General features: G+C 46.5%; 1 protein-coding gene across 1 annotated transcript in view; it reads right to left on the reverse strand.

Annotated features, from left to right (window-relative positions):
- Positions 1 to 27,251, reverse strand: part of RNMT (RNA guanine-7 methyltransferase) — a 67,630-nt gene that overhangs the window by 8,492 nt on the left and 31,887 nt on the right. Inside the window, exons 6-9 of the mRNA XM_044293106.1 lie at positions 23,709 to 23,821; positions 20,633 to 20,814; positions 12,385 to 12,549; positions 9,721 to 9,838 (exon numbers count right to left, since the gene is read on the reverse strand). Of these exons, the coding sequence (XP_044149041.1) occupies positions 9,721 to 9,838; positions 12,385 to 12,549; positions 20,633 to 20,814; positions 23,709 to 23,821 (578 nt within the window). The remainder of the gene's footprint in view (positions 1 to 9,720; positions 9,839 to 12,384; positions 12,550 to 20,632; positions 20,815 to 23,708; positions 23,822 to 27,251) is intronic.

The raw sequence follows: 27,251 nt of genomic DNA on the forward strand, positions 1-27,251 counted from the left end.
TAATCCCTTTTCACTAATGGTATTACAGGGTATAAAACCATACTGGAAGGTAAAGAAATATAGGAGGGTCACACATGTATCAGAAATAATAATAAATAAATAATGCAATATAAATGACCTGAAATGGGGATATGTTTCATTAATATCCTTATTATCCATATTAGTAAGTTCTATTCTATTATGTTAAAATTATTTTATTTTATTATATTTTCACAATTTTAACATAATAGAATAGAACTTAATAATATGGATAATAAGGATATTAATGAAACATATCCCCATTTCAGGTCATTTATATTGCATTATTTATTTATTATTATTTCTGATACATGTGTGACCCTCCTATATTTCTTTACCTTCCAGTATGGTTTTATACCCTGTAATACCATTAGGGAAAAGGGATTACTGGCTATATGTTTGACAACTTAAGCTAGAGACATTTATCCATTACTGGGTGAAATATAGATACATTTAAATAACCGAGGCTCTATAGAAATAGAAGATGTATTGATTTATCTATGTATCTATTTATTCATTTGTTCACATATTTATTTATTTATTTAGTTATTTATCTATAAGGTTGTTATAAAGATAGTGAACATCATTTCTTGGATGTTTATGTCTAGTTATGTCCTTCAATTATGTACCAACATACTCTGGTATACGAATAAAATAGCGGCATATATATATAGAATTGGAATGTAAAACGAGAAATGCAAACAAGAGAAAAGAGATATATTCTGATAACGTAACAAAGACTCCCCAGTTTGCATCACAGTGATTGGTATTAGACTGTGAAAAATAGGAGAAGTAACCGCAAATTGGATAATTGGAATCAGCATAACTTTTCACATAAAAAGGTCTTTTGTAAGGGGGATTGTTCATCACTGAGGAAGGGGCAACGTGAAGCCCCGAAACGCGTTTGATCCAAGACCCCCAGCTTATTTCTACATGAACTTTTACTGCACTTAGCATTGAGAATAAATTTCTCCAGGTTAACGCTAAGAAGCCGCAACATCTTTAAGGAGGACCTGCCACGCTGATTCATTGGATTTATTGGAAGCTCGAGTCTCTCAGAGCCAGAGAACGAACATACTTTCATCTTGTGATCGCACATTAGATCCAGCGTGGAAGCAGGCAAATACAGGCTTGGAGGACATCGGCTCTACAAATATACGGAGCGATGCCCAGAGCTATCTAAACCGGCAGCGGGGACAACCTAAGAAGGAACATTAGGTAAAACAGAGAACCGGAACTTCAGCAGTGAAATCTACACCAGTAACTACCGAACAGTGAGTAAAAGCGGGACGCCGCATACACTCTCACTGTAGCCTAACATTGCTTCACATTTTATCATTAGACTTTGGACTATTCGGAGACTTTGTTCCATCATCATTTCCTTGGCCAGCAACAAACCCTTTTTAGGATATACCATTAGATGCTATTCTAGCCGCATATTATCAATTTCCTGAAATATTTATCCTGTATTATTGTCTATTCACCTTTAGATATTTGTAGTATATTGTATTTTACATCAATGTATCCTATTGACCTTTAAACAGCCCAGTATATTGTATATTTATTACTGTATTTTATTATTAACGGCAAGATACCAATAAATTTATAAATTTAATCATTAAGATATCTGCCATTCTATTTACGGTTCTACCTATAGTGAGAGTGCCCAGTATACTATTTTATATTATGTCACAATCTACAAGAAAAACCCTGACATACTGCTTGTTTCCACCAAGTCATCACAAAAGGCTAAGCCTTGCTGTTTTATAGACATCCTTTTTCAGCTTGGGTTGTGTGCACAATGGATAGGGCCTGCAGTCATCTCATTATCAGCTCAGGGCAGAGTTACAATGAAAGGTAACACCTTTGATAAAGAGCTGAAGGTGGAATACACAGCTTCACACTATTAACAATAGATGACAATGATGGGTGTACTGCATGGCACAAGGCAACTGAAGGACAGCTACAGAGAAAGGCTGAACAGAATCGGGTTAAAAAAATAAATAAATAAATAAAAATACATATTGGGAAAAAAAGAACAAGTACATATCAATTCTTTCCTAGTGCAGCATAATGAAAGCTGCTAAAATAAAAGCCTAGTCTTTCCACTTGCTGAACTGTAGGAAAGCATCACACCGGTGTCAGTTCTACCATATAATAGATTCTGCCCATAAAATGGATTTATTGAATGAGTAAGAATAAAATGGTAAAAGCCTGCATCTCCCGCTGTGTCAATACCGCACCATTAATCCTAGGTCTATACTGTGGCTTTCCGAGTCTACATTGTAAGGTGTGTTGTACACCAGTCCCTAGGAGGGAATAATTGGATTTTTTGTACTCACCGTAAAATCCTTTTCTCGTAGTAGGCATTGGGGGACACAGCACCATGGGTATATGTCCAACTACCACTAGGAGGCACTAGACACAAAAAGTGTTGGCTCCTCCCAGGTGGGCTATACCCTCTCCACAGGCACGAGGCTATTCAGTTTGTACCAAAAGCAGTAGGAGAGAGAAGAAAAGCAAGGAACCAACAACTCCCGTACCGGGAAAGATCAAGAGACCAGCCCGGAGAAGCGGAAGAAAAAACATAGGGAGGGATCTGTGTCCCCCAATGCCTACTACGAGAAAAGGATTTTACGGTGAGTACAAAAAATCCAATTTTCTCGTGCATGGCATTGGGGGACACAGCACCATGGGACGTCCCAAAGCAGTCCCTGAGGGAGGGAAAAGAAGAGACGCGCCACCGGTTGGGCATACAGGTGCAGGAGAACCATGTGACCCAACGGGAAAAAACACGAGATGGGCAAGAGGTTCCATAACAAGGAAGAAACCTCAGAAGAAGCAGGGAAGACTGCCAGCACCCCAGGACAAATGACTGGAAGAAAATCCCAAATGCAAGAAGGTGGCAAAAGGAAACAGAGCGCAGCCAAGGGCTGGAGAAAAAATTAGGACAGCACCGCGTGGTGAAACTACCCAACGCTCTACATTGTTCCAGACCCAAAAAAACCTGTGGCCATCCCCTGAAAGGCCAGGGGAGAAAAGAAACAGGGAAGCACTGAAAACCAAACGAGTGGGGGAGCCATAGCAAGGCTCACATGTGAAGGGAGGGGACTCCCCTCACCGCAAGGCCAGGAAAGAAGCTAAGCGCCCCATGTAAAGGTGAAAACCCAAGGCTGCTAGAGGAAACCGCCAACCCTGGAGAAGGAGGGGGTTGTAGGTAAAAAACCAGGAAAAGAACGATAGCTCCTGCGTCCCCAAAAACAGGAGACGAGGCGCAAGCCTCCGAAAACAAGATATCACCGTGAAGCGTAAGACCAGAGGAAACACTGGGCATGTGAAGTAGCATGGAAAAAAGAAGCCAGATACAGGCCAGGCAACCTCGGCAGGACACACTGGACTGAGAGACATGGGAGTAGAAGGAGAGCACTCCAAAAAACCTAAAGAGGAAAGGTCCTACAACAGGAGGAGGTCCCTCCCGAAGGAGACCATACGGTGGAACTGCAAACCGCAGCACTAAACCACTCAATACCAGGTACTTGACGTGGGAGGCTGGAAAAAGAGACACAAATCCCAAGAGGACCTCAAATGAACAGGGACAGGGACTCCAGAAAGGAGTACCCAGTATGGGCTCACAAGGAACCAGAAGCTGAACCACCAGAAGACAACGCAAGCCAGAATATCCAGGAAAGGCGAAAAGAAACCACCATAGGGGAAGGGGCATAGGCCATGGACAACTAGCCGTACCAAGAATATTGACCAGCAAACCTTAAACATTGTCCCAGAGAGGGCAAGTACAGCAGCTCGGGATGTACCACAAAACGACAGACATCCATATGCATAAGGAATGCAGAAGTCGCCATGAAAAAACCGGGGTAGCCTACATAGAAATGTAGAAACCAGCTGCGACCGGCATACAGAAAACTTCCAGGGGGGAGAAAGCACCAGACAGGTGCAGACGACGGCAAGGTCCAAGAGGACTGCCCCTCCGCCATGTAGCACAACTAAGCAGAAAATACAAGGGAATACCGAAAACACCTGGACCCAAAAGGAACTACGGGGCCCTGTCCGATACCAGAGCAAGCAGCTGAAAATTCAGACAGGTGTGTGTGGCGCTCAGAGGTCCTGTCCTTGACCCATCAGGGAGGACGTCCAGCAATGATAAAAGCCGTGGACCCAGAAGGATTCCGTGTGGCGGACATCCAGCGATGACAGAAAACCGCAGCCGCGGCCGATGCCACCAGCTACGTGTCCAAACAAGGTAGAAGATCCAGTGGAGATCCTTGTACTTCACCAGGAATGGGCCGCTCAGCAATTAGGAAACAACGCGAGTACTCCCCTATAACATGGGGTAACGCGGAGCACAGCATACCGTAGTACCGTAAAGAGAAGGCAAGAGCAACTACAGCACGAAGGCCAACAACCACCTGGCCACGGAGTAGGGAGCGTGGTTGAATGAGGACCACCCGCCGGATCAGACAGATCAGTCATATACTGGAGCTACCAGAAGTAGCAGTAGACCGACAAGGTGGGGGTTGGGCTGGCCCACACCTGCCAGACATGGAAACCATGCACACGCTGAACGAAGGGGGCCTGGTGCAGACAGTGCCTTGAGAGGTAGAAGGAGACCAATGAGCGCGACAGTAAAGGAGTGGCAGATGTATGGAACAACCAAATGGATGGAACCAACATCCGCAGCACAGATTAGAACCCGTGGGCAGAAAACACCCAGTGATACAGAAACTGTCTGAGCTACAGACCGCACCACAGGGCCCAGCGCTTGGGGTACTACAAACACACGCCTAAAATATGGGGAAAGTGGCTGCATGTTGCCAACTAAGGAGAGTGGAAACATAGCCACAGCATCTGGGAATGAGACAGCATACGGAGGGTACAGGTACACAACCTGTAAAGTAGAAATATGGCTGTGTTAGAGGAACTACATTTAAGATCGAAGCAATGTGGCCGCATGGTGCACCCTAGACCCAGAGAGGTGCAACAGCAACCGCGTTAACAATGGAACCCAGTAGGGCCGCACGGTACCACAAAGAACAAGACAGGTGCACACCACAATCAGGTAGGTGCAATGGCAACAGAAACAGGGCCGCATAGCACACCCTAGAAGCCAGACAGGTTGAACGGCTGCAGCATCGGAGACGGTTCAGGGACTCTACCCATGAAGGGAGTAAGATGGCCGTTTGGTGCACACTATGATGAGGTAGGTGCAATGGCCACGGCAATAGGAGGAGGCCTCAATATCTCGTCCTGTAAGGAGAGAAAATGCCACATGGAACACCATAAAGCCGGACAGGAGGAACGGCTACCGCATCCGGAGATGGCTCAGGTACTCCACCTGTTAAGGGATCAAGGCGGCAGGGAACAGACAGGTAACTGAACCGGACAGGGGCAATTCTACGGCAATTGAAAGTGGCCTCTATATTCCGCCCGTAGGGAGAAATGTTGCCGCATGGAACACAACAGAGCCCGCCAGAGGTATCGGCTACAGCACCGGTGATGGCGTAGGTACTCTACCTGTGAAGGAAGCAAATTGGCTGGGAACAGACAGGCGCAATTGCAGCGGCAATTAAAGGCAGCCTGTATATCTCGCCAGGAAGGGAGAAATAGTGTCGCATGGAACACCATAGCGCCAAGCCAGGGGAATCGGCTACAGCATCAGGAGATGGTGTAGGTACTCCACCTATGACAGGAGCAAAGTGGCTGGGAACAGACAGGTGCAATTGCAACGGCAATTGAAGCGACCTGTATATCTCACCCGGAAGGGAGAAATAGTGCTGTATGGAACACCATAGAGCCAGCCAGGAGTAATGGCTCCTGTAGGTACACTACCTAAGAAAAGGGGCAAGGCGGCTGTACAATTGCTCTGAACTCACCAACCTACAGGAGGCGATAGCCGAGCTAACCGCTTGCCCAGAACAGGAACTCCCTGTAATGAGGTAGAGTGGCGAACACCAACACCAGGATGGGAACCCCACGGAAACACTCTCAAATGTGTAGAGGATAGCCCCTGGTATAGGGGAACCAGGAAGGCTTGTCAGGGACAGCCTATGGCAGTGGTGCAGGAACCCCCCTGTTAAGGAGAAGGCGTACGTATCAGACACCGGGTAGGTGACTCAGTATGCTAAACACGGGGACGGCTGCCTTACCTGTGCGGTTGAATACCTGTGCGGTCAGGGGAGCACCATCCGAAAATCCACTAGAGGGGATACCAACCCTGTTTAGGTAGGAGAGGTTCCTCCGTGCACGTAGTCTTGACCTCCCAGAGGGCTTCTATATGGAGGAAGACCGCCTGATGCTCTGTTCCGAGGGAATCGGTGCAGAGGTGTCCCCAGAGGCAACGGATGGGGTGACAGGAAGGATTCGTCACCAGCCTCAGGCCTGTCCTGGGGGGGATCCGAGGATGCCGAGGAGGGGTGGGACCCCGTTGAGACCACCCGAGGGTGTACTGTGAGCTACCCCTCGCCGAACCCGGGTGCAGGTACCCCTAACTGAGCATGCCCCATCTGCAGGGAGGACCCTGGGAGGGCAGAGGTGGCCGCAATTTGGGTTGGTAGCGTTCCAGCGACACTGCCAGGGAGAGTCGGCCAAGGTTCCCATGGCATTGACACGGAGGGACCCATTCATGGGGAACCTACACAAAAAGATTGTTCAGGGAAAACAATGGGATCTGGGAAGAGGTACTGCACACCAGCAGGGACAGGATGACCACATGGCAGCCATTGTAGACAGCGGACGCACGTGAAAACACGTGGCGACCGAGGAGCTGTTGGGAGAAGAGATGCTCAAAAAGCAGCCAGCAGAGGCTGTCTATCCTGACCCGGACGCAGTGTTCCCCCAAAGAGGTGCAGCAGCAGCTGTTCCCCAAAAAAGAGGTGGTCAGTAGGGCTGCAGGGGACATGAAGCAATCGAGGGGTTAACCACCCCCTCCAACAGAAAAAACATGTTAGCCCAGGAAAGGGTGAGGAGATAGCTCCTCCCGAGGGCCGGGCGGGGCTCAGAAAAGCCCGGGAAGCAAGGGGGAGGGGCCGGGAAGATTGCGGCCTAGCAGGCCCAAAAGCCGGGGCCTCGATTTATGAGGTGGCCGGGAACGGAGCAAGGGGGGCGGGGCGAACCGCGGCCGACAGAGGGCCCACCGAACCATAAAAATAGGTGAGTAGGGTAGGGGGGGAGAAGCGACACCTGGGGATAGGCAGATCAGGGCAAACAGAGCACCTGGGAGCCGGGGACAGGCCATAGAAGATGAGGCCTAGTCCCGGCAGAAGCCGGGGACTAAAGTAGCGGGGAAGCCAGGGAGAGACTGTGGCCAGGGAGGAGAGAAAAGACCAACCGAGGGGGAAAAGAAGGGAGGAAAAAAATGAATATAACCCCCCCAGGAGGGGGAGGGGGTTGGCTAGGAGGAACGAAGAGGCTCCCCAGGACCCCCAGCTAAGGTGGATCCCATCCCCCTGGCCACAGAAGGGAACCTAACCCTGGGGCAGGGACACAGGGACAGGGGAGTATACTCACCATCCGATATACTCACCATCCGATGTCTTCGGGCGCAGCACGGTCACCCCTTCGGCAGACTCAACACGGGAACCGTGGGAATGCCGGCAAGCCACTGCGGATGCAGTCCGTGGGGACTGGGTGACCGGCGATGGTACCGAAGTACGCGCCCGCAGGGGGGGCAACTAAAGTGGAACACGATGGAGCCCCAGCCTGCAGCAGGTATAACGGTGGAAAAAAACCGACCTGCGGAAGAGAGAAAAAAAGAATAAAAATAAACAGCAGAACCTGCAAAAAAGCAGGACAGGTCTGCCTCCTACGGACACTAGACTAAAACTGAATAGCCTCGTGCCTGTGGAGAGGGTATAGCCCACCTGGGAGGAGCCAACACTTTTTGTGTCTAGTGCCTCCTAGTGGTAGTTGGACATATACCCATGGTGCTGTGTCCCCCAATGCCATGCACGAGAAACTACTAATTCAAAGACCATGTCAGTGACCAATCTGATTTCTAATGTTTTTAAGGTCTCATGAATACGACCGTATTCATTTTGTGGTTTGCAAATTGCGGTTCCGCAAAACACAGATCTCAGCTGTGTACTTGCTATCATTTATTTTCAAACTCCTGTAGGAATGTCCTATCCTTGTCAGCAAAACGGACAAGATTAGGACATGTTCTATCTTTTTTGCAGGGCTGCCAAACGGACATACGGATGCAGATAGCACATGGTCTGCTGTCCGCATGTTTTGCAGCCCCATTGAAATGAGGGTCGGATGTAAAACCGAAAGTACGGTCTTGTGCAGGAGGCCTAAAGGTCCGTCCACATGACTGTATCCAACCGAAAAAAGAACACCTGCCGTGCACGTCCTGTATTTTGCGGTCCCACACATTCCTCCCTATGTTACAAATGCCTATTTTTGTCTGCAAAACGGGAGAAAATAGGACACGTTCTAACTTTTTTAGTGGGGCAGCGGAACAGAGTAGACAGATGCAGACAGTACACGGTGTGCTGTCCGCGTCTTTTGTGATTCCACTGAAATGAATTGGTCCGCATTCGATCTGCAAAAAATGGGGATCAGAAGACCGAAAATATGGTCTTGTGAATGGACCCTTATATATGTAACAAACAAGAGATCCAGCATGAAAAGCTAAAACCAGCATTAGCAATAGGGACATTAGTCTTTGGGTCCATTCACACCTCCGCAATTTCGTTCCGCATTTTGTGGAACGGAATTGCGGACCCATTCATTTCTATGGGGCAGCAGGATGTGCTGCCCGGATCCAGAATGGCGGATCCGCACTTCCGGGTCCACAATTCCGTTCCCGGAAAAAAAAAAAAAAAATATAGAACATGTCCTATTCTTGTCCGCAATTGCAGACAAGAATAGTCATTTTCTATTAAGTGCCAGCGATGTACGGTCCGCAAAATGCCGATGTCCGTGTTTTGCGGATGCGGGTTACCATAAGTTTAACAATATCCAATATCAGTTTTCAATTGCCTTCAAGTTGGTTGACTATATTTACAACCACAAGTACCCTGTCAAAGGAGGAGTTTTCCCGCAATGGACATGTATCACCTATTTTGGGGGCTTCTCTAATCACTGAAACAGGGGACTGACCTCCTCGCTCCCCCTTACTACACAAGCACAATGAGGAGGAATGTGAAACATCCAAGGCCGGTGTTCTTTCCTTCTGGTGGACCTTACACATCTTGATAAGGTCCGCCAGAATGACAGAACACCTGCGCTGTGGATTTGCGATATATTTCCACTGTGTCATAACGCTGTGAAACTAAGCTCTGGAGGATAGACAGGACACTCGTCAACACAAAGACCATCCAAATTCAGTTACTTGGGAAGAGATGCATCAGTTGTTTCTAAATAGTTTGCAAATGACACTGTATCTGGCTAATCATGTCTGTAGGCGGATGTAATTATATATTGTAATTATATTCAAGCTATAGTAACTGGATCTTCTTCACGTGAAGAGCCATTTCCTTTACGATTCATTGTCTGCAGCAGCAAACACGTAGACTAGAGCTAACCGCCGCTTTTCTTGATGAGCACAAAACTGGAAATTAATGAGAAAACCATTTCATTTGAATGCATCCCTTAGTTTTTCACACTTTACATTACTAATCTAATGGCGTACAGGATATGGCACACAACCACAGTCCTCGCCATTAAACTGACTTAACAAATTACCTCCAAAGCCTGCATTTTTCTCAGCAACATTTTCTGTTCATCATTTTTAACCTTCTCTTCAAAAAATTCTTTAAAGGTCCTCTTGTAAATGAGTTTCATTTTATACTTCTTGGCCATTCTGCAAAATAAATAGATGTGTTATTTCCTCCCACGCTCTCAAAAGTCGAATCCATCATGTGCCTATTCTTATGCTCTCGACTTAGTGTCCTTTTTCGAGCATTTGGAACAAGCACAGTGCCACCCCCTGGACAATTGCTTAACTACGAGCTTTTATTTTCAGGTCATTCTGACATTGGCAAATGTTTAAAACCCCAAATATACGGGCACCTTCAGTGACCGCACCAGAAACTTCTAAAAGGACTTCCAGCCAAAGCTTTGTTAGCTAGGAATTATTTACTTTACTTAGAGACAGCATTTTAATACTTTGTTAGGGAAGATTCACACTTTTCTTTCCCCCCAAAAACACCACTTTTGTCATCACCCCTTTTTTCAGATAGACTGTAGATGCTGAGAAATTAGAAAACGACAAAATGCCCTAAAATCATTTTTCTTACAGTAACATTTTAAGAGAGTTTCTTGCCATTTCTTTTGTCCCTTGCCAATCTTATCAAATCACAGCATGCTCTGAGTGGGGAGTTTCAAAAAAAGTAACTAAAAATGCCATCACAGCCTCTCCCAATTTTTTATTTTTTTTTTAATTACAAAAAAAATAAAAAATCATAGTCTGTCAGCACTGTTAAGGTGTTCTGCAGTCCATTAGTTGTCACGTGTAATTAAGATTTCAACAACTTTGAACATGCTGGAAAAATGACAATTTGTTGTCAACTTTACATTTGGCTTACGCTGGATATATAAAAGGTTGTCGCTACTTGCTGTCATCACGTCAGATGCCACAGAACACCTTCAATGTATTGTGGAGTCTGTGCCTTGACAGGTCAGAGTTGTTTTGGCAGCACAAAGGGGACCAACACAATGTTACGCAGGTGGTTTTAAAGTTATGAACGACTGGTCTGTAATTAAAGGGGTTGTCCGGGCTTTTACTACCGATGACCTATTCTCAGAATAGGTCATCAATATCAGATTGGTGGGGATCCGACAGCCAGCACCCCCTCCCTGCTCTGCTGCTGCTTTGCCACCATGCGCACTGTCTCCTCATACAGCTGATACTGATGATAAATCGTAAAAGCTAGGGATCGACCGATTATCGAAGTTATTGATATTATCGGCCGATATTCATGATTTTTAAAGTTATCGGTACCAGCATCTAACCTTGCTGATATGCGAATAATACATCCAGCGTGCTATCCCAGAACATGAGCGTGCTGCTGTCAGCGCGCTCATGTTTCCTCAGCAGCACAGGGAGAAGGAGTCACTCTACCCCTCCCCCTTGTGCCGCGCTACCAATGAGGAGAGACGGGAGGAGGAGGGGCGGGCGCACTGCGCCACCAATGAAAATTAACACATTATATATATATATATATATATATATATATATATATATATATATATATATATATATATATACACACACCGCATCTGAGGGGTTAACTGCTGCCACTGATCACAGCTCCCTGTCAGAGGCAGGGTGCCAGATATGTGATTCTGCACCAACACCCCCGCCTCCAGTATTAAACTATAATTATCATTGGTGGCGCAGTGCACCCACCCCCAACCACCTCAGTATTAAAATCACTGGTGGTGCAGTGTGGCCCATCCCCAACCTCCCCTCCTCTTCATTGGTGGCAGCTTCTGATCAGAGACCTAGCAGTGTAATCCTGGGGCTCCGATCGGTTACCATGGCAGCCAGGACGCTACTGAAGCCCTGGCTGCCATGGTAATCTCCCTGCTGCGGTGTGCACTATACACAGGGCAGCAGGGAGAGTGTGAAGTCCTATTCACCCTAATAGAGCTCTATCAGGGTGAATAGGACAAGGAATTAAGATCCCAGGTTCTAGCCCCTAAGGGGGGAAATCACCCCCTTTCCCAATTTTTCATATAATATATATAAAAAACAAATAAATATATCACATATTGCCACGTCCGAAAAGTCCAAACCATGAAGAAAAAAAAAATAATAAAAAAAAAAATGAAAATGCACAGAATATTGGTAGAAGTTACCGGCTATCAGCATGACCGTTCACAGGTTATCGGTATCGGCTCAAAAAAAATCTATGCCGGTCGATCCGTAGTAAAAGCCTGGACAGCCAATTTAATTCAACCTCTACTTTAGCAAAACTTTTGATATGTCTCTCTTCGCTTCTAGAAAAAGCCTAGCCCTGTACTCGGCTGTCTCCAGGACTCTTAGCAGTAGTGCTTATGTGACCTGTTGTTCATTTCTGGATGCCCAGAGGGGTCTCTGTTCTCGTGATCAGTGGGGGTCTCAATCTAATAGCTATACTCCATACCGTAGATAGGGGATAACTTATTACAACCACAACATCCCTTTAAAAGCTTTTCTCCTCGTTTTAGCACTTGGTGGGGGTCTCATCACAAAGACCTCAAAACTCTTAAAATGTTGTTATGTTACTAGGACATATCAAACATTTTGCTAAAAGGGACATTTTAATTATTACAAATTGATCAAACAAAGGTATAGCTTTTAATTCTTCCTCTAAAGTGCTAGTCCACAATAAATATAGCTTGAAATAAAAAAAAAGAACTTACTCTACGAGTACTGGAAAGTACACTAGAAATTCAGGGACATTAACCACACCTTCTAACTTAAAGTCATACTGGCATCCAAACAGTGGGTAATTTCCCTTTTCTTGAAAAGTCACACTATACACATCGTTCCCAAATGAATTTGTATCAGAAGCTTCAAGACGTTTTCTGTAAAAAAAAAAAAAAAAAAAAAAGAATTAAATAAAAGCCATTTACCTTATGTAGCCATAAGACGTACAAATTGATCACTTTTTACCTTTTAAACAGCATGGCAAAAGCATAACTGCAAGTTTCTGTGCGTGAACCAAACCCAGAAAGAAAAATACATTTATAGGACATGCAATGGATTTACAGTGGATTCTGCTGCTTGTAGCTACGCAGGAGTTGGACGTGTCCATTTGACAATCAGCACCTGCGCAGAATAAAAGCGAGTAGCCAGAGGAAGCAGTGGCTGGCATCTTGCAGCCCGTGGATGTGGAGGATGACAGTGGAGTAGGTTTACTTCGCTGACATTGGGCCAGCTGGGGCCTCTATTAGATTACTGTATACTCTCCCCCAGCGGTCCTATGCTTGTATGGAGCATATATGACTTTTTCCCTAATTACACCGCAATCTGGCCAACCTCTAACATTTTCGTTCCAAGAAACACATGATTAAGCCTCAAAATGACTAAACAGGGGGGGGAGAGAGAACAGTTTTCACTGTGATTTTACACCATTAAGAATTAAAACAATGAAACCGTTAGTTACATTTATTCAGGCATTCAGCCCCTAAAACAAAAAACGAGATTTTTATAAAACTTACCAGTAAAATCTCTTTCTTGCTCTTCATTGGAGGACACAGGAACAGTGGGTATAGCTATGTCCTCTAGAAGGCGTTGACACTAGGTAGAAGCTGTTAGCCCCTCCCATGGCAGCTATACCCCCTCCAGCCTGGAGAGAGTACTTCAGTTTGTGCACAAGCAGCAGGAGAAGCAAGCCAACCAATAAAAAAAAAATATATAAAAAATAAAAACACGTGGAACACCAACAATGCCAAAGGACCCAACGGGGTACTAAGCAGCAACCGCCGCAACTGTGGCCGAACAACAATACTGGGTGGGTGCTGTGTCCCCCAAAGAAGAGCGAGAAAGATATTTTACTGGTAAGTTTTACAAAAATATTGTTTTCTCAACAATATTCATTGAGGGACAAAGGAACCGTGGGGACGTCCAAAAACAGTCCACAGGGAGGGGAAAAAAAACAACAACAAAAAAAGAAAAATTGGAAGCAAGCATCCCTGCAGGCATCTAAGAAACTGCCGCCTGCAAGACCATGCGGCCCAAGGCAGCGTCCGCTGATGCATAAGTATGCACCGGGTAAATATTTTGTGAATGTGTGTAAGAAGGACCAAGTAGCGCCTTACACAACTGCGTGGCCGAAGTGCAATTCTTTTGAGCCCAAAATGCGCCCATCGCTCTGGTCCCCGGGCGCGGTATGCCTCCGCAATTGCAGACCAAATCCAACGTGTGATTGCCACCTTGGAGGCTGCCAATCCCTTGTGAGGACCCTCCGGAATGACAAAAAGAGAGTCCGTATGCTGGAAGGGACCAGAGGCTGCTAAATAAATCTTCAGAGCCCTGACAACATCTAAATGGTGTAACTCCCTTTCCTTAGGGTGTGCAGGAGAGGGATACACAGTGAGGGAAGGACAATTTCTTCGTTGATATGAAAGTCAGTGACCACCTTTGGGAAAAAGGAAGGGACGGGCCGGAGAACCGCTTTATCCTTATGAAGAACCAGGAAGGATTCTCTGCAAGAAAGAGCCACCAACTCGGATACCCGTCTGATGGATGTGATAAATACAAGAAAAACTACCTTCCAGTACAGGAGTCGGAGCGAAATCTCCCACAAGGGCTCAAAGGGAGAAGCCTGGAGCGCTGAGAGGACTAAATTCAGATCCCAAGGCGGGAAAGGAGGAAGGTACGGAGGAACCGTATTGTGCCACGCCCTGAAGGAAGGTTTTTACAGGCCCCAGGGGGGCCAGAGGGCGCTGGAAAAGGAACGAAAGCGCCTACACCTGACCCTTCAAGGAACTAAGGGCCAGACCAAGGTCCAACCCTGAATGTAGAAAGGACAGGACCGTGGGGAGAGAAAAACAAAGTGGGGAAATGTTCCGGCTTTCACAGAAACCCAGGAAGGACCTCCAGATCCTGTAATAGATCCTGGACGATGCAGGCTTCCTGGCCTGAATCATAGTGCGGATGACATCCGCCGAAAACCCTCTTCGCGTCAGAACGGCGGTTTCAATAGCCACGCCGTCAAACGAAGAGACCTTAAATGCTGATAGAAGACCGGACCCTGCGAAAGAAGGTGGTCTCAGAGTGGCAGTGACCAAGGGACGTCTCCTAGAAGGAGAACGAGGTTGGCGAATCAGGCGCGACAGGGCCAATCCGGGGCAAATAGGATCAACGGAATGCCCTCCATCCTGATCTTCCATAGAACCCTGGGTAGGAGGGTAAAGGGGGGAAAACACGTAAAGGAGGGAGAACCCCTGCCAAGGGGAGATCAGCGCATCCACGCCGCAAGCTTCCGAATCTCTTGCTCGGGAGAGGAAGGTGGGAAGTTTTCCATTGAGGCCATCAAGTCCACGTCCAAGCGACCCAAACATAGACCGATTGCCTCAAACACCTCCGGGTGCAGGGACCACTCGCCCGAATCTATTGTCGTCCTGCTGAAGAAGTCCACAGTCCAGTTCTCCACACCCAGGATGTAGATTGCTGAAATTGCCTGTACCTGGGCCTCTGCCAACCGCAAGATCTTGGCAGATTCCTGCATCACTGCGAAGCTGCGCACTCCCCCCTGGTAGTTGATGTACGCTACCACCGTGGCGTTGTCCGACTGGACTCTGACCGGGCGACCCCTCAGGAGATGGGTCCAGTGCCGGAGGTATAGAAGAATCGCCCTGAGCTCCAGGACACTGATTGGAAGCTTGGACTCCGATCGAGACCATGTGCCTATGACTTTCCTGGGAGGGAAAACTCCTCCCCAACCTTGCAGACTGGCGTCGGTGGTAACAACTGACCAGGATATTGGAAGGAAGGACCTTACCAGAACTGAAACAGACAGCCACAAACAGAGGGACGACCTCACCTGAGGAGAGAGGCGGATGGGATAGTGCAGACTCTCAGACGATTTGTCCCAGGAGGACAGGATCGCTCTCTGGAACGTGCGAGAGTTGAACTGGGCAAAGGGAATCGCCTCGAAACAGGCGACCATCTTCCCTAACGTCTTCATGCAGAGGCGAATGGACGGGAGCCTGCAGTTGAGAAGAACTCTCACCGAGCGGTGTAAGGCCAGTCGCTTGCCCGGAGGAAGGCGAACTTGTGCCGCTTCCGTGTCCAGAAGCATACCCAGAAACACAAGTAGTCTGGAGGGAGTCAGAGATGATATCTGAAGATTGACCAGCCACAAGGGCTTCCAGCGTGATCTTTATGCTGCTCGACGCTTGAGCGAAAGAGGGAGACTTGATGAGGATGTCGTCCAGATAAGGCATAAGGAAGATGCCTCTGGAACGAAGCAGGGCGAGAAGAGGGGCCAGAATTTTTGTGAAGACCCGAGGCGCAGTCGCCAGCCCGAACGGGAGGGCGACAAACTGGTAATGATGGTCTCCAATTGCAAGCCTTTAGGAAGCACTGATGGCTCCGCGCGATGTGGACATGAAGGTATGCATCCTGGATATCTACAGCCGAAAGGAATTCATCCCCCATTTTTGTGGAGCAATTATGTAACGAAGGGATTCCATCCAAAACCGCTGGAGACGGAGGAACCTGTTCAGAAGTTTGAGGTGCAGGATTGGGCGCACAGAGCGCTCCTTTTGGGGGACCACAAAAAGGTTTGAGTAGAACCCCTTGAACCTCTCTCCTGGGGGAACAAGAGAGATGACTCCTCGGTCCAGGAGGGACTGAATGGCCTGGGAGAAGGCGGACGACCGCTCAGGGTCATGTGGAGGACGGAATTGAAAAAACTTGTCTGGGGGGAGGGACGAGAACTCTATCGCATACCCTGAGGATTCAATCTTGAGTGCCCAAGCGTCGGAGACTTCAGGCTGAGGATTGCTTAGCCGCGGAAGGTCGAGCGGCCTGAGTCCTGGGACGCCAGTGCCCGAAAGGACGGCTTTTTGCCGTAAACCACACCTCTGTGGAAGAGCTCGCTGCGGGGCTGGGAACTAGCGAATCGACGAAAGGGCCTACCACGGGAGGAACCTTGCCTAGCGTGAGAGGCACGCTTCGATCTAGGTTGTGGGAGATGGGTGCTCTTACCTCTCAAAGAGACGGGCCCTGGCGAAGGGAAGTCTGGTTAGAGAACACTTGGAAGTCGCGTCCGTTGCCCACACCTTTAGCCAGAGCTTGCGGCATAAGGTGACTGCAAGAGCTGAAGAGCGCGCAGTGAAGGCGCCTGCGTCCAAGGACGCTGCGCAGAGGAACTTCTCTGCCTGGGTGATCAGCTGTGCCAAGGATCGGAGATCCTGAGCAGGGACTTCAGATACCAGGTCCTGGTTCAGCTGGCTGCCCCACTCAGAGATTGCCTTTGCCACCCATGCGGAGGCGAACATGGGCCTAAGGGCTGACACTGTAGCTGCAAAGAGGGACTTCATCAGGGATTCTATCCGACGGTCTTCAGGGAGGATCCATCGGCTACAGGAATAGCCGTATTTTTGGCTAGCCGTGTCACTGGTGGGTCGACTTTAGGAAGGGATGCCCACATGCAGACACAATCCGCTGGGAATGGATATAGAACATCCAGCTTTTTAGGGGTGAAAAAACACATGTCTGGATGATCCCAAGCCTTAGAAACCACAGCAGAAAAATCATTATGGTGAGGAAACACCTTTGAGGCATGTTTTGGATGGAAAAAAGATACCCCTTGTTGGTCAGTTGGGGGGGGGGGGGGGGGCATCATCCTGTACCTGGAAGGTGTCACGGAAGGCAGCAATGAGGCTATCAACAGTGGAGGCCAACTTGGAAGGCTGCTCCGTATCCATGTCCAAATCAGAACTCTCTACCACTCCTTCAGACGGCACGTCCCCAGGAGAAGAAAAACCTGAGTGGAAAGGGAGATGCGTCTGAGGAGGAAACATGTTCTGCTCTGGGACGCTTTTGCGATTGCCGTGTACTGACTGATTCACCAGAGGGAAGTGACCTGGGGGTGAGGGGTCACCAGAGCACCAAGCGACACACTATAGATAGGGAGGATTGGGAGATTTTTGAGAGGCTGAAGAGGGTACAGTGACCTGAGGAGGAGAGGAGACAATAGTTCCTACCAGAGCCAGGAGCGAGCACAGCCATAGGAGGATGCCCGCCTAAGAAGAGCTTCCTGAGCGCTGTGGTGGGAAGAGAAGGTCCTGCCCCCTCAGCGCGCGCGCTGCATTCAGTAACCTCTGCAGCACCGTGTCATAGTTTGCGACGGCGCTCCGCCAGCTGGCTGCCTTTGGAGTAGGGATCGACCGATATAGATTTTTTTTAGGGCCGATACCGATAATTTGTGAACTTTCAGGCCGATAGCCGATAATTTATACCGATATTCTGGGAATTTTTATTTTTGAAAAAAATAAAAAATTCCCACAAATCTGCTGAAAATTAATGTTTATTGTTAATGTGTAGTTTTTTTTTTGTAAATCTTTCTTTTTCATTTATACTTAATATTTTGGTGTTTTATTTTTGTAACTTTTTTTTTTTTTTACTAACTTTTAGCCCCCTTTAGGGACTAGAACCCTTGTCCTTTTCACCCTGATAGAGATCTATCAGGGTGAATAGGATCTCACACTGTCCCTGCTGCTCTGTGCTTTGTGCACACAGCAGCATGGAGCTTACTATGACAGCCAGGGCTTCAATAGCGTCCTGGCTGCCATGGTAACCGATCAGAGCCCCAGCATTACACTGCTGGGGCTCCGATCGGAGGAGGAGGGGAGAGGGGATCCTGTGGAGGGGCGCACTGCGCCACCAATGCTTAATACTGGCGGGGCTTGGTGGGGGGGGGGGGGGGAGGCGCACTGCGCCGCCAATGCTTAATACTGGGGGGGGGGGCGCACTGCGCCACCAATGTCTAATACTGGGGTTGGGGGGGGCGCACTGCACCACCAATGAAGATTAAAGGGGTTGTCCAAGTTATATTTCTTGATGACCCGGCACCCCCTCCGATCAGCTGTTTGAAGAGGAGACTCGCACGGTGTCAGCGCTGCCTCCTCTTCACTGTTTACCTTCTAGCCGTTGCATCTGCAGTGGTGAGCAGGTGTAATTACACCCAAGCCTTCCTATTGAAATGAATGGGAAGGCTTGGGTGTAATTACACCTGCTCACCACTGCAGATGCAACGGCTAGAAGGTAAACAGTGAAGAGGAGGCAGCGCTGACACCGTGCGAGTCTCCTCTTCAAAAGCTGATCGGAGGGGGTGCCGGACCCCCTCCGATCTGATATTGATGACCTATCCTGGGGATAGGTCATCAATAAATATAACTTGGACAACCCCTCTCTCATTTATTCATATACAGGAGGCGGGAGCTGGCTGCAGAATCACATAGGCTCCCGACCTCTATGAGCAGTAGCTGCGATCAGCGGCACCTGAGGGGGTTAACTACCGCAGATCGCAGCTACCGCTCATAGAGGTCGGGAGCTGGCTATGTGATCCTGCAGCTCCCGCCTCCTGTATATGAATAAATGAGAGATTAAGCTTCATTGGTGGCGCAGTGGCCATAGCTCCTCCCCTCCTCTTGTCCCCTGTCCTTTCATTGGCGGCAGCGGCAGCAGCAGCACAGGGGGAGGAGACACTGCTTCCTTCTCCCCTGTGCTGCTAAGGGGGAACACGGAGAGCGCTGTCTGCAGCGCGATCTGTGTTCCCCATACGCTATCGGAATATCGGCAAAAAAAATGCAGATACCGATAGCGTTCAAAATCCTGAATATCGGCCGATAATATCGGTAAATCCGATAATCGGTCGATCCCTACTTTGGAGAGCAAATGTGGAGCGCCGCCCGTCCTGTAAGCGGGAGACAGGAGCACCCGGAGACAGGAGCACCCGGAGACAGGTCCCGCCCCCTCCCAACCTTTATTGGTGGTGCGGTGTGCCGTGCCGTAGAGTAATCCTGGGGCTCCAATCAGTTACCATGGCAGCCAGGATGCTACTGAAGCCCTGGCTGCCATGGTCAGCTCCCTGCTGCTGTGTGTACTATGTACAGGGCAGCAGGGAGAGTGTGAGATCCTATTCACCCCAACAGTTCTCTATTAGGGTGAAAAGGACAAGGAATGAAAAGATCCCAGGTTCTAGGCCCCAAGGAAGGAAATAGTTATTAAATAAAAAGTAAAAAAAAGCTTAAAAAAACAAAAACACCAATATATTAAGTATAAATCACCCCCTTTCTTAATTTTACATATAAAATATATAAACAAACATATTACATAGCGCCACGCTTGAAAAAGTGCGAACTATTAAAATATAAAAAAATATCTATGCGGTGAACGCCATTTTTTTGGTCACCTTGTCCCCCCCAAAAATAGGATCAGACTGTTCCATTATGGGCCGGACGTTCCATAAAATGCGGAATGCACACTGCTTTTTTGGTGCTTTATTATTTTTTTTTCACGTGGTATCGAATGGTATCAAGCATCGCAACACTTTTTATGGTATCGAAAAAATATAAAAATTTGGGTATCGTGAAAACCCTAACTGTAAAAGGTAGCTGGCTGCAGAATGAGCCCCCTACCCCCTAGAGGCCTACATCTAAAAGCTGTCACCTTGCCAACTAAGCAGACTGCTCTGTTCAGGAGCAAGGTCGGACACTGACTACAGTGTGGCTATCCAATGCATACATTATACACGACATAACACGACAGTGCTGCTGCATATGGAAAGTATGGTTTGAAACACTCAGAATCTTCAGCAGGCACTGCAATTTTGATTTCTCACTTCTGAAGCCACCTCTCTCGGTAATCAAACTGAATATGAGAAGAAGCAATTCACATATAATTGGTGAAGAATAGAGCGGCAGAGTGCAGGTATTATCTAATGGCTAAAAGTAAAAGTGACTGTGCAGGTTATTATATCTGACATTACTAATGCACCAGAAGCCATCGATTTATCTCACTTTCTAGACCTGCCAAGTGCCGATGATCCAAACTCTCCTTACCAGCATTTGGCAGCGTCATGAAACAGACCATGTTTTTTTTTTTTTTTTCGGAGCAGTTTAAGTAGCAATAAAAAGAATTAAGAATACGTACACCAGCTCAAAGCCATCTGGACTTGTGCCAATGAAATAGCCTCCGGGGCCAATTCGTTCACAAGCGTTTCTCAGCATCGTGTCCGCCTGCTCATAGGTCTCAAATGAGTAATGATACACAAACTGACAGCTGCAAATGTCAAAGGTGAGGTCTGGATTCTTCAACTTCTCGAATAAAAGTTCCTAAAAGAGTAAATAAAACTGAATTTAGGGAGATGCTCTATTGTATTACAGATTTTGCACATTTAAAGGCCCCTGTTACAATCCTAAATTTGATGTCTGTAGCACTAAAGCCAAGCAAATGCATATCGGTGTATAGTCTCCGAGGATTTTCTGTAGAACGTAGCCTGCAAAGGATGTAGAAAAGGCAAGAAATGCTTTGAGCACAGGAAATCATCATCTGACTCAGTGACTTTAATCCACAGAGGAGTCTAATCACAGGGAATTGCAACCCAAACCGCCTCCCTCAGAAAGGGCAAAATCAGCCATATTTCATAAAAATCAATACAAAGGAGATTCTGAATTACATAGCACATCCCGAAAGCAAAGGTCCCCCATAACAACTCCTGCAGTGCTCACGATACAATCAAACCGCAGAAACTGAGCTTCCTTCCAAGCAATTATGCCAATAAAAGAGATAATGCTACGTAATCTCTAAAGGCAATTCAAAAGGACTAAGAAAGGAGAAAGAGGTAACAAAAAGGAAAACAGGAAAGATTTGCGTTATAAAATTACATGATTAGGACCTATTCTTATTGGACCCATCTTTAGGATATAACTACATGACGTCTGCGGTCGCATCCAGGATCGCAGGGGCATTGTAGTGTAGTGGTGATCTCATAGAAATGAATAGGGTCGCAGCACGAGTCGCACATGTGCCGTGACTGACCGCTGAATCACCCCCCCCCCCAAAAAAAAAAACAAAAAAAAAACTGACTTTCGCTGCATCCCCTTTTGTTTCTATGGGATCACCACCACTACACTAGATGCCCTTGCAATCCTGTCCGCAACCAGTGTCTCCATGAAACCCTACCCATCTTAATTTTCTGATCTGGAAACACAGAAATTGTCAATTACCCTGGGATTGGTGTGTTAATGAAAAATTGTCGAGTTAGGCTACTTTCACACCTGCGTTCGGAGCGGATCCGTCTGGTATTTGTAAAGACTGATCCGCTCCTATAATGCAAACGATGGTATCCGTTCAGACGAAACCATCTGCATTATATTTTACTAAAAAAATCTAAGTACAATTTGTAGTCAGACGGATCCGTCCAGACTTTACATTGAAAGTCAATGGGGGGGGCGGATCAGTTTGAAAAATGCACCATATTGTGTCACCTTTGAACGGATCCGCCCCCATTGACTTCCATTGTAACTTTGGACAGATCCGTTTGCCTCTGCATGGCCAGGCGGACACCCGAACGCTGCAGACTGATGCATTCTGAGCGGATCCGCATCCACTCAGAATGCATTAGGGCTGGACGGATCCGTTCGGGGCCGCTTGCGAGAGCCTTCAAACGGAACTCACAAGCGGAGCCCCGAACGCTAATGTGAAAGTAGCCTTAGTTGTATTTTTATTCCATTGTGAAAACCGTGCGTTTCACGTACAAAAGGTGCTGTGCCTTCGGCTTATTAAGGCAGCCCTATGTCAGTCGCCACCACCAAGCTCAAGTTTATATAGTTAATTTATATTGTTTCAGGCTGTTTTTTTGGTGCCATGTATCTTTTTTTTCTATATATATCTATATCTATATATATCTATCACTTTTTGCTCCATTTTCTTTGGAGGCAAAGTGACTTTATTTAATTTTTTTAATACACCAGTCACCTTGCAGGATAGATAGTGACATCCTATTAGACCACGTCTCTAAGGGCAATTTCAGACAAGTGTATCCAGTGCTGAAAACAGGCCCAGTTTGGGGACGTGACTTCCCATTATGGACACAAATCGTAACAGGGCCTCTCACTACTGAACCAGTCCCAGCAATTGCAGCAGGGTGTACGCTGAATGCTACTGCTGAACCCCTTGGCTGATGTCGGCTTCTGAGCGCGCAATATCATAGTGCCGCAAGTCTCACCCGTTCATGACTTAAAGGGGTTGTCCGGGGGTTGAGAGCTGTATGGCACAGGGCAAGGGCGTCTTTGTTTACATTTTTCACTGCTAGGTGGAGACTTCCGCCCATCAATGCCGGTGACATCACCAGGCTCACTGCTAGGCAGAAGCCTCCGCCTAGCAGAGACCCGGGACGTCACCAAATCTAATGAAAAAGCCCTTGCATTGCACAATTCAATGCAGGGATAGGGAAAGCATGGGAGCATGAAATGCTACAATGTTCATCTCAGAGGGGCTGCCTGGGTGAAAATGGGGATATGGCCAGGTTCAGCTCTGAACCCGGACAACCGCTTTAACTATAAAGTAAATGAAAAATGAGCTGCCAAATATTTTTATATTTGATATAACTAATAAATCTACCTATATAACTATAATATATTACATAACATTTTACATCTATTTTTATATCTCTCCCTAGCTAAACATAATAGAGCACTATTTTTCTGATTCAGAGGTTCAAGCCTTCATCTCTGCTGCATTACAAATTTAACCTACTAAATTCTTAAATACAATCGTTAAAGGGGTGTTCTCTTCTCAAACACAGATAGTATATCGATATAATATATAATCAATGTCAGGTAGGAGCGGATCCCAGAGGTGAGACCTGCACTTCTCTCTCCCCAGGAGTGAAGAAGAGTGCACAGCGCAAGCATGGCCAGCCTCCGTTCACCGCTATGGGAGTTCTGAAAAAAGCCTAGTGTGCTAGCTTGACTTTTTTCAGAACTCCCATAAAAGTGAATGGAGAGCATGCTGCCCATGCGCAGGATTCTTTGCTTCAGATACAGCATTCTGGAGATAGGGGTGGGTCCCAGGGGTGGGTCCCACTCCCCCCCCCCCCCCCCCCCCCCCACTTATTGGCAGCATACCCTAATGATACGCCACCAATGTCTGCGATGAGTTTGACCCTTTAAGTGATTGAATTCAACCTTCCTAACAGTCCGTACGTAATTAACACAAGATGTACCTTTGTAGCATCTGCAGTCACAAACTCAGCTTCAAAAATATACTCTCGGTGGTTCCGCGCTTTCATATCAGAGTACCGCTGTTCACACTGCTGCACAGAGACTTCTGCTATATCTGAAAAAAAATAAGACGACAAATACATTGAACCTCAGCACAGGCGACAGCAGCACGTGTGTAGTGTATAATGCAGAGCTGGACTGGTCAATTAGCGGCAGACGCGATTAGGTGTTGGAACGATAACTGATGCTTTTGCGGAGGGGTGTGAGAACCAAACCTTAGATAATTAATATTCCCAGTGGGCTACCATAAACAATGAAGGCTTTTCACATAAAACCCACGTGCTGGATAATGTGCTCCATCTATTCTGCCTCCAAATAGAGAAGCACTATAACAGTCTCTAATAAATGAAGGATGGGGGCGACATACAAAAGGAACACAAATATGAAAAGCTTCAAATATCCAAAGCAATTGCAAGTAAAAAGCATGTCCACGGCGGCTTGTGAAGCCATACAACAAAGGCTTAACAGCTCATCGAGCACTTCACTATTCTGTATCCGTAACATCAGAAGGGATATATCTTACGCACTAACACACGTTACAATGGCCTCAAGCTGAAATATCTTTCATTTATAATGACTTTTCCGGAGACACTACACAATGCCAAGGGCAGCGCCAATCTATGAGAAATAACTGTCGGGAAGGATCAGCCAGTCAGCATATGCATTTTTAAGGGGTATTCATACCTCAGCTATTGATGGTATATCACTAACACCTCTGGGACCTGCTCCTATTTCCAGAACTGACTCTCAAAGTGAATGAGAGCGCACCATGCAAGTGAACTCCCGCTATGGGAGTTCCGAAAATAGCCGAGTGTTGGTTTGGCCATTTCCGGCACTCCCATATAGTGTTAAATGGAGGTGGCCGTGCATGTGTGGTGTGTGCTCCGTTCACCACTATGGGACTTCCGCGCTCACTCAACTATTTTCGGAACGCCGATAGAAGTGAATGGAAGGCACACCGCGAATCGTCGGACTAGCTGCGGAGACAGATGTGGGTCCTAGAGGTGGGACCCACAGTTATGTGATATTGATAGCATATCCAAGCAATATTCCATCAGCGTCTTAGATTGGTATAACAGTTTAAACAATAACATAAGATCAACCACAGTGACAAAGTGGGACTGGGAGACTAATCAACTTTATTCAAATAATTTCCATTTCAAAGAAGCACAATTCTGATTTAATCAGAATTGTGAAATCAATATTAGCCTCTCAAATGCAGGTGGGGCGAATAGTGGGGAACTCAAACACCATGGGAGCCCACCACTGGATGACATGCGGGCTCCGGCTGTAATGGCTGGCATCTGAGAACTCTAATCCCAGAACTGCATCTCTTAGATTTCATGGTCAATAGCAACAGCTGCATCTAGGCAGTAAGACAATTGGAGCCATGGTGATAATGCAAACAATCAAATTGTAACCTACCTGGACTAAAAAATTAACAACAATGCTGAAGGGGTTTTCCACTCTTTAGATATAGATTCTATATCAGTTCAGTGAGGTCTGACAACAGCTGATCAGTGGGGGTGCAAGTTTTCAGCTGCCACCGACACAGGAAACAAAAACACTGGATGGAGTCACAAGCAGAAAGCAGCACACACTGCCTAGTAGTCATGCCGGCATAAGGCTAGTTTCACACTAGCGGCAGCCTTCTCCGACAGGTGAACAGCCTGCCGGATCCGTGCTGCACACGTGCCGCCGGAGGTCCGCTCCGGCCCCATTGACTATAATAGGTGCGGAGTTCCCACAGCAGCATGCTGAGAGGCAGCCGGAATAAAACTACGACATGTTAAACTATTCATATCTGGCATTTCCATAATCCTACTGAGCCACAGAACAAAAAAGTTACGCCACTCTGTGAAAGTAGTAAATTCAAAGTGCAAAACACAATGGCAGAATTGTTTTTTTCCCCTCGATAACTGTCCCAAAATAAGTTAAAGGTAAAAAGCTTGCCCAAATCTTTACAAGTTTTTGTTATGTGCTTATTTTTGTCTAATCTTCATTTGTCCTTTATTATGTGAGCTTTTAAACCCATTACCAATTTAGAAGCTGTGGATACATCCACTTTAGTGTTGCAAAATTAAAAGGGGTTGTAGCACTTGAGTGGAGGATTTTTGCTGCTAAAGCAAAATGTTAGGAAATGAAAACTATTAGAAAGTTGTTTAAAGTGGTAGTCTCACCTCAGCAAATTGCATTGATCATGTAGAGAAAGTTAATAAAAGGCAATTTACTAATGTATTGTGATTGCCCATAATGCTTCCTTTGCTGTCTGGATTCATTTTTCCATTTCATTATACAATTCTTGTCTCCATAGTTACGACCACCCTGAAGTCCAGCAACAGTGGCAATGCTTGCACACTACAGGAAAAAGAGCTGTCCTATGCACGCTTCCATGGTCCTGGCCACGAGAGAGGCTGGTGCTTTTTCCTATAGTGTGCAAGCACGACCACCACTGCTGGATTGTATAGTGGGCATAACCATGGAAACAAGCAGCATATAATGTGATGGAAAATTGTATCCAGCCAGCAAAGGAAGCAATATTGACAATCACAGTACATTAGTAAGTGCCTTGTATTAACTTTCTCTACATGATAAATGCCATTTGCTGAAGTGAGACAACCCCTTTAACCACTTCAACCCCGCTAGCTGAAACCCCCTTAATGACCAGGCCACTTTTTACACTTCTGCACTACACTACTTTCACCGTTTATTGCTCGGTCATGCAACTTACCACCCAAATGAATTTTACCTCCTTTTCTTCTCACCAATAGAGCTTTCATTTGGTGGTATTTCATTGCTGCTGACATTTTTACTTTTTTTGTTATTAATCGAAATTTAATGATTTTTTGCAAAAAAATGACATTTTTCACTTTCAGCTGTAAAATTTTGCAAAAAAACGACATCCATATATAAATTTTTCGCTAAATTTATTGTTCTACATGTCTGATTAAATAAAAAAATGTTTGGGTAAAAAAAAAATGGTTTGGGTAAAAGTTATAGCGTTTACAAACTATGGTACAAAAATTGGAATTTCCGCTTTTTGAAGCAGCTCTGACTTTCTGAGCACCTGTCATGATTCCTGAGGTTCTACAATGCCCAGACAGTAGAAAAACCACACAAATGACCCCATTTTGGAAAGTAGACACCCTAAGGTATTCACTGATGGGCATAATGAGTTCATAGAACTTTTTATTTTTTGTCACAAGTTAGCGGAAAATTATGATTTTTTATTTATTTTTTTCCTTACAAAGTCTCATATTCCACTAACTTGCGACAAAAAAAAATAATTCTAGGAACTCGCCATGCCCCTCACGGAATACCTTGGGGTGTCTTCTTTCCAAAATGGTGTCACTTGTGGGGTAGTTATACTGCCCTGGCAATTTAGGGGCCCATATGCGTGAGAAGTAGTTTGAAATCAAAATCTGTAAAAAATGGCCGGTGAAATCCTAAAGGTGCTCTTTGGAATGTGTGCCCCTTTGCCCACC

Source organism: Bufo gargarizans, chromosome 5 (genome assembly GCF_014858855.1).
Source record: "Bufo gargarizans isolate SCDJY-AF-19 chromosome 5, ASM1485885v1, whole genome shotgun sequence".
In the NCBI taxonomy this organism is placed as follows: Eukaryota; Metazoa; Chordata; class Amphibia; order Anura; family Bufonidae; genus Bufo; species Bufo gargarizans.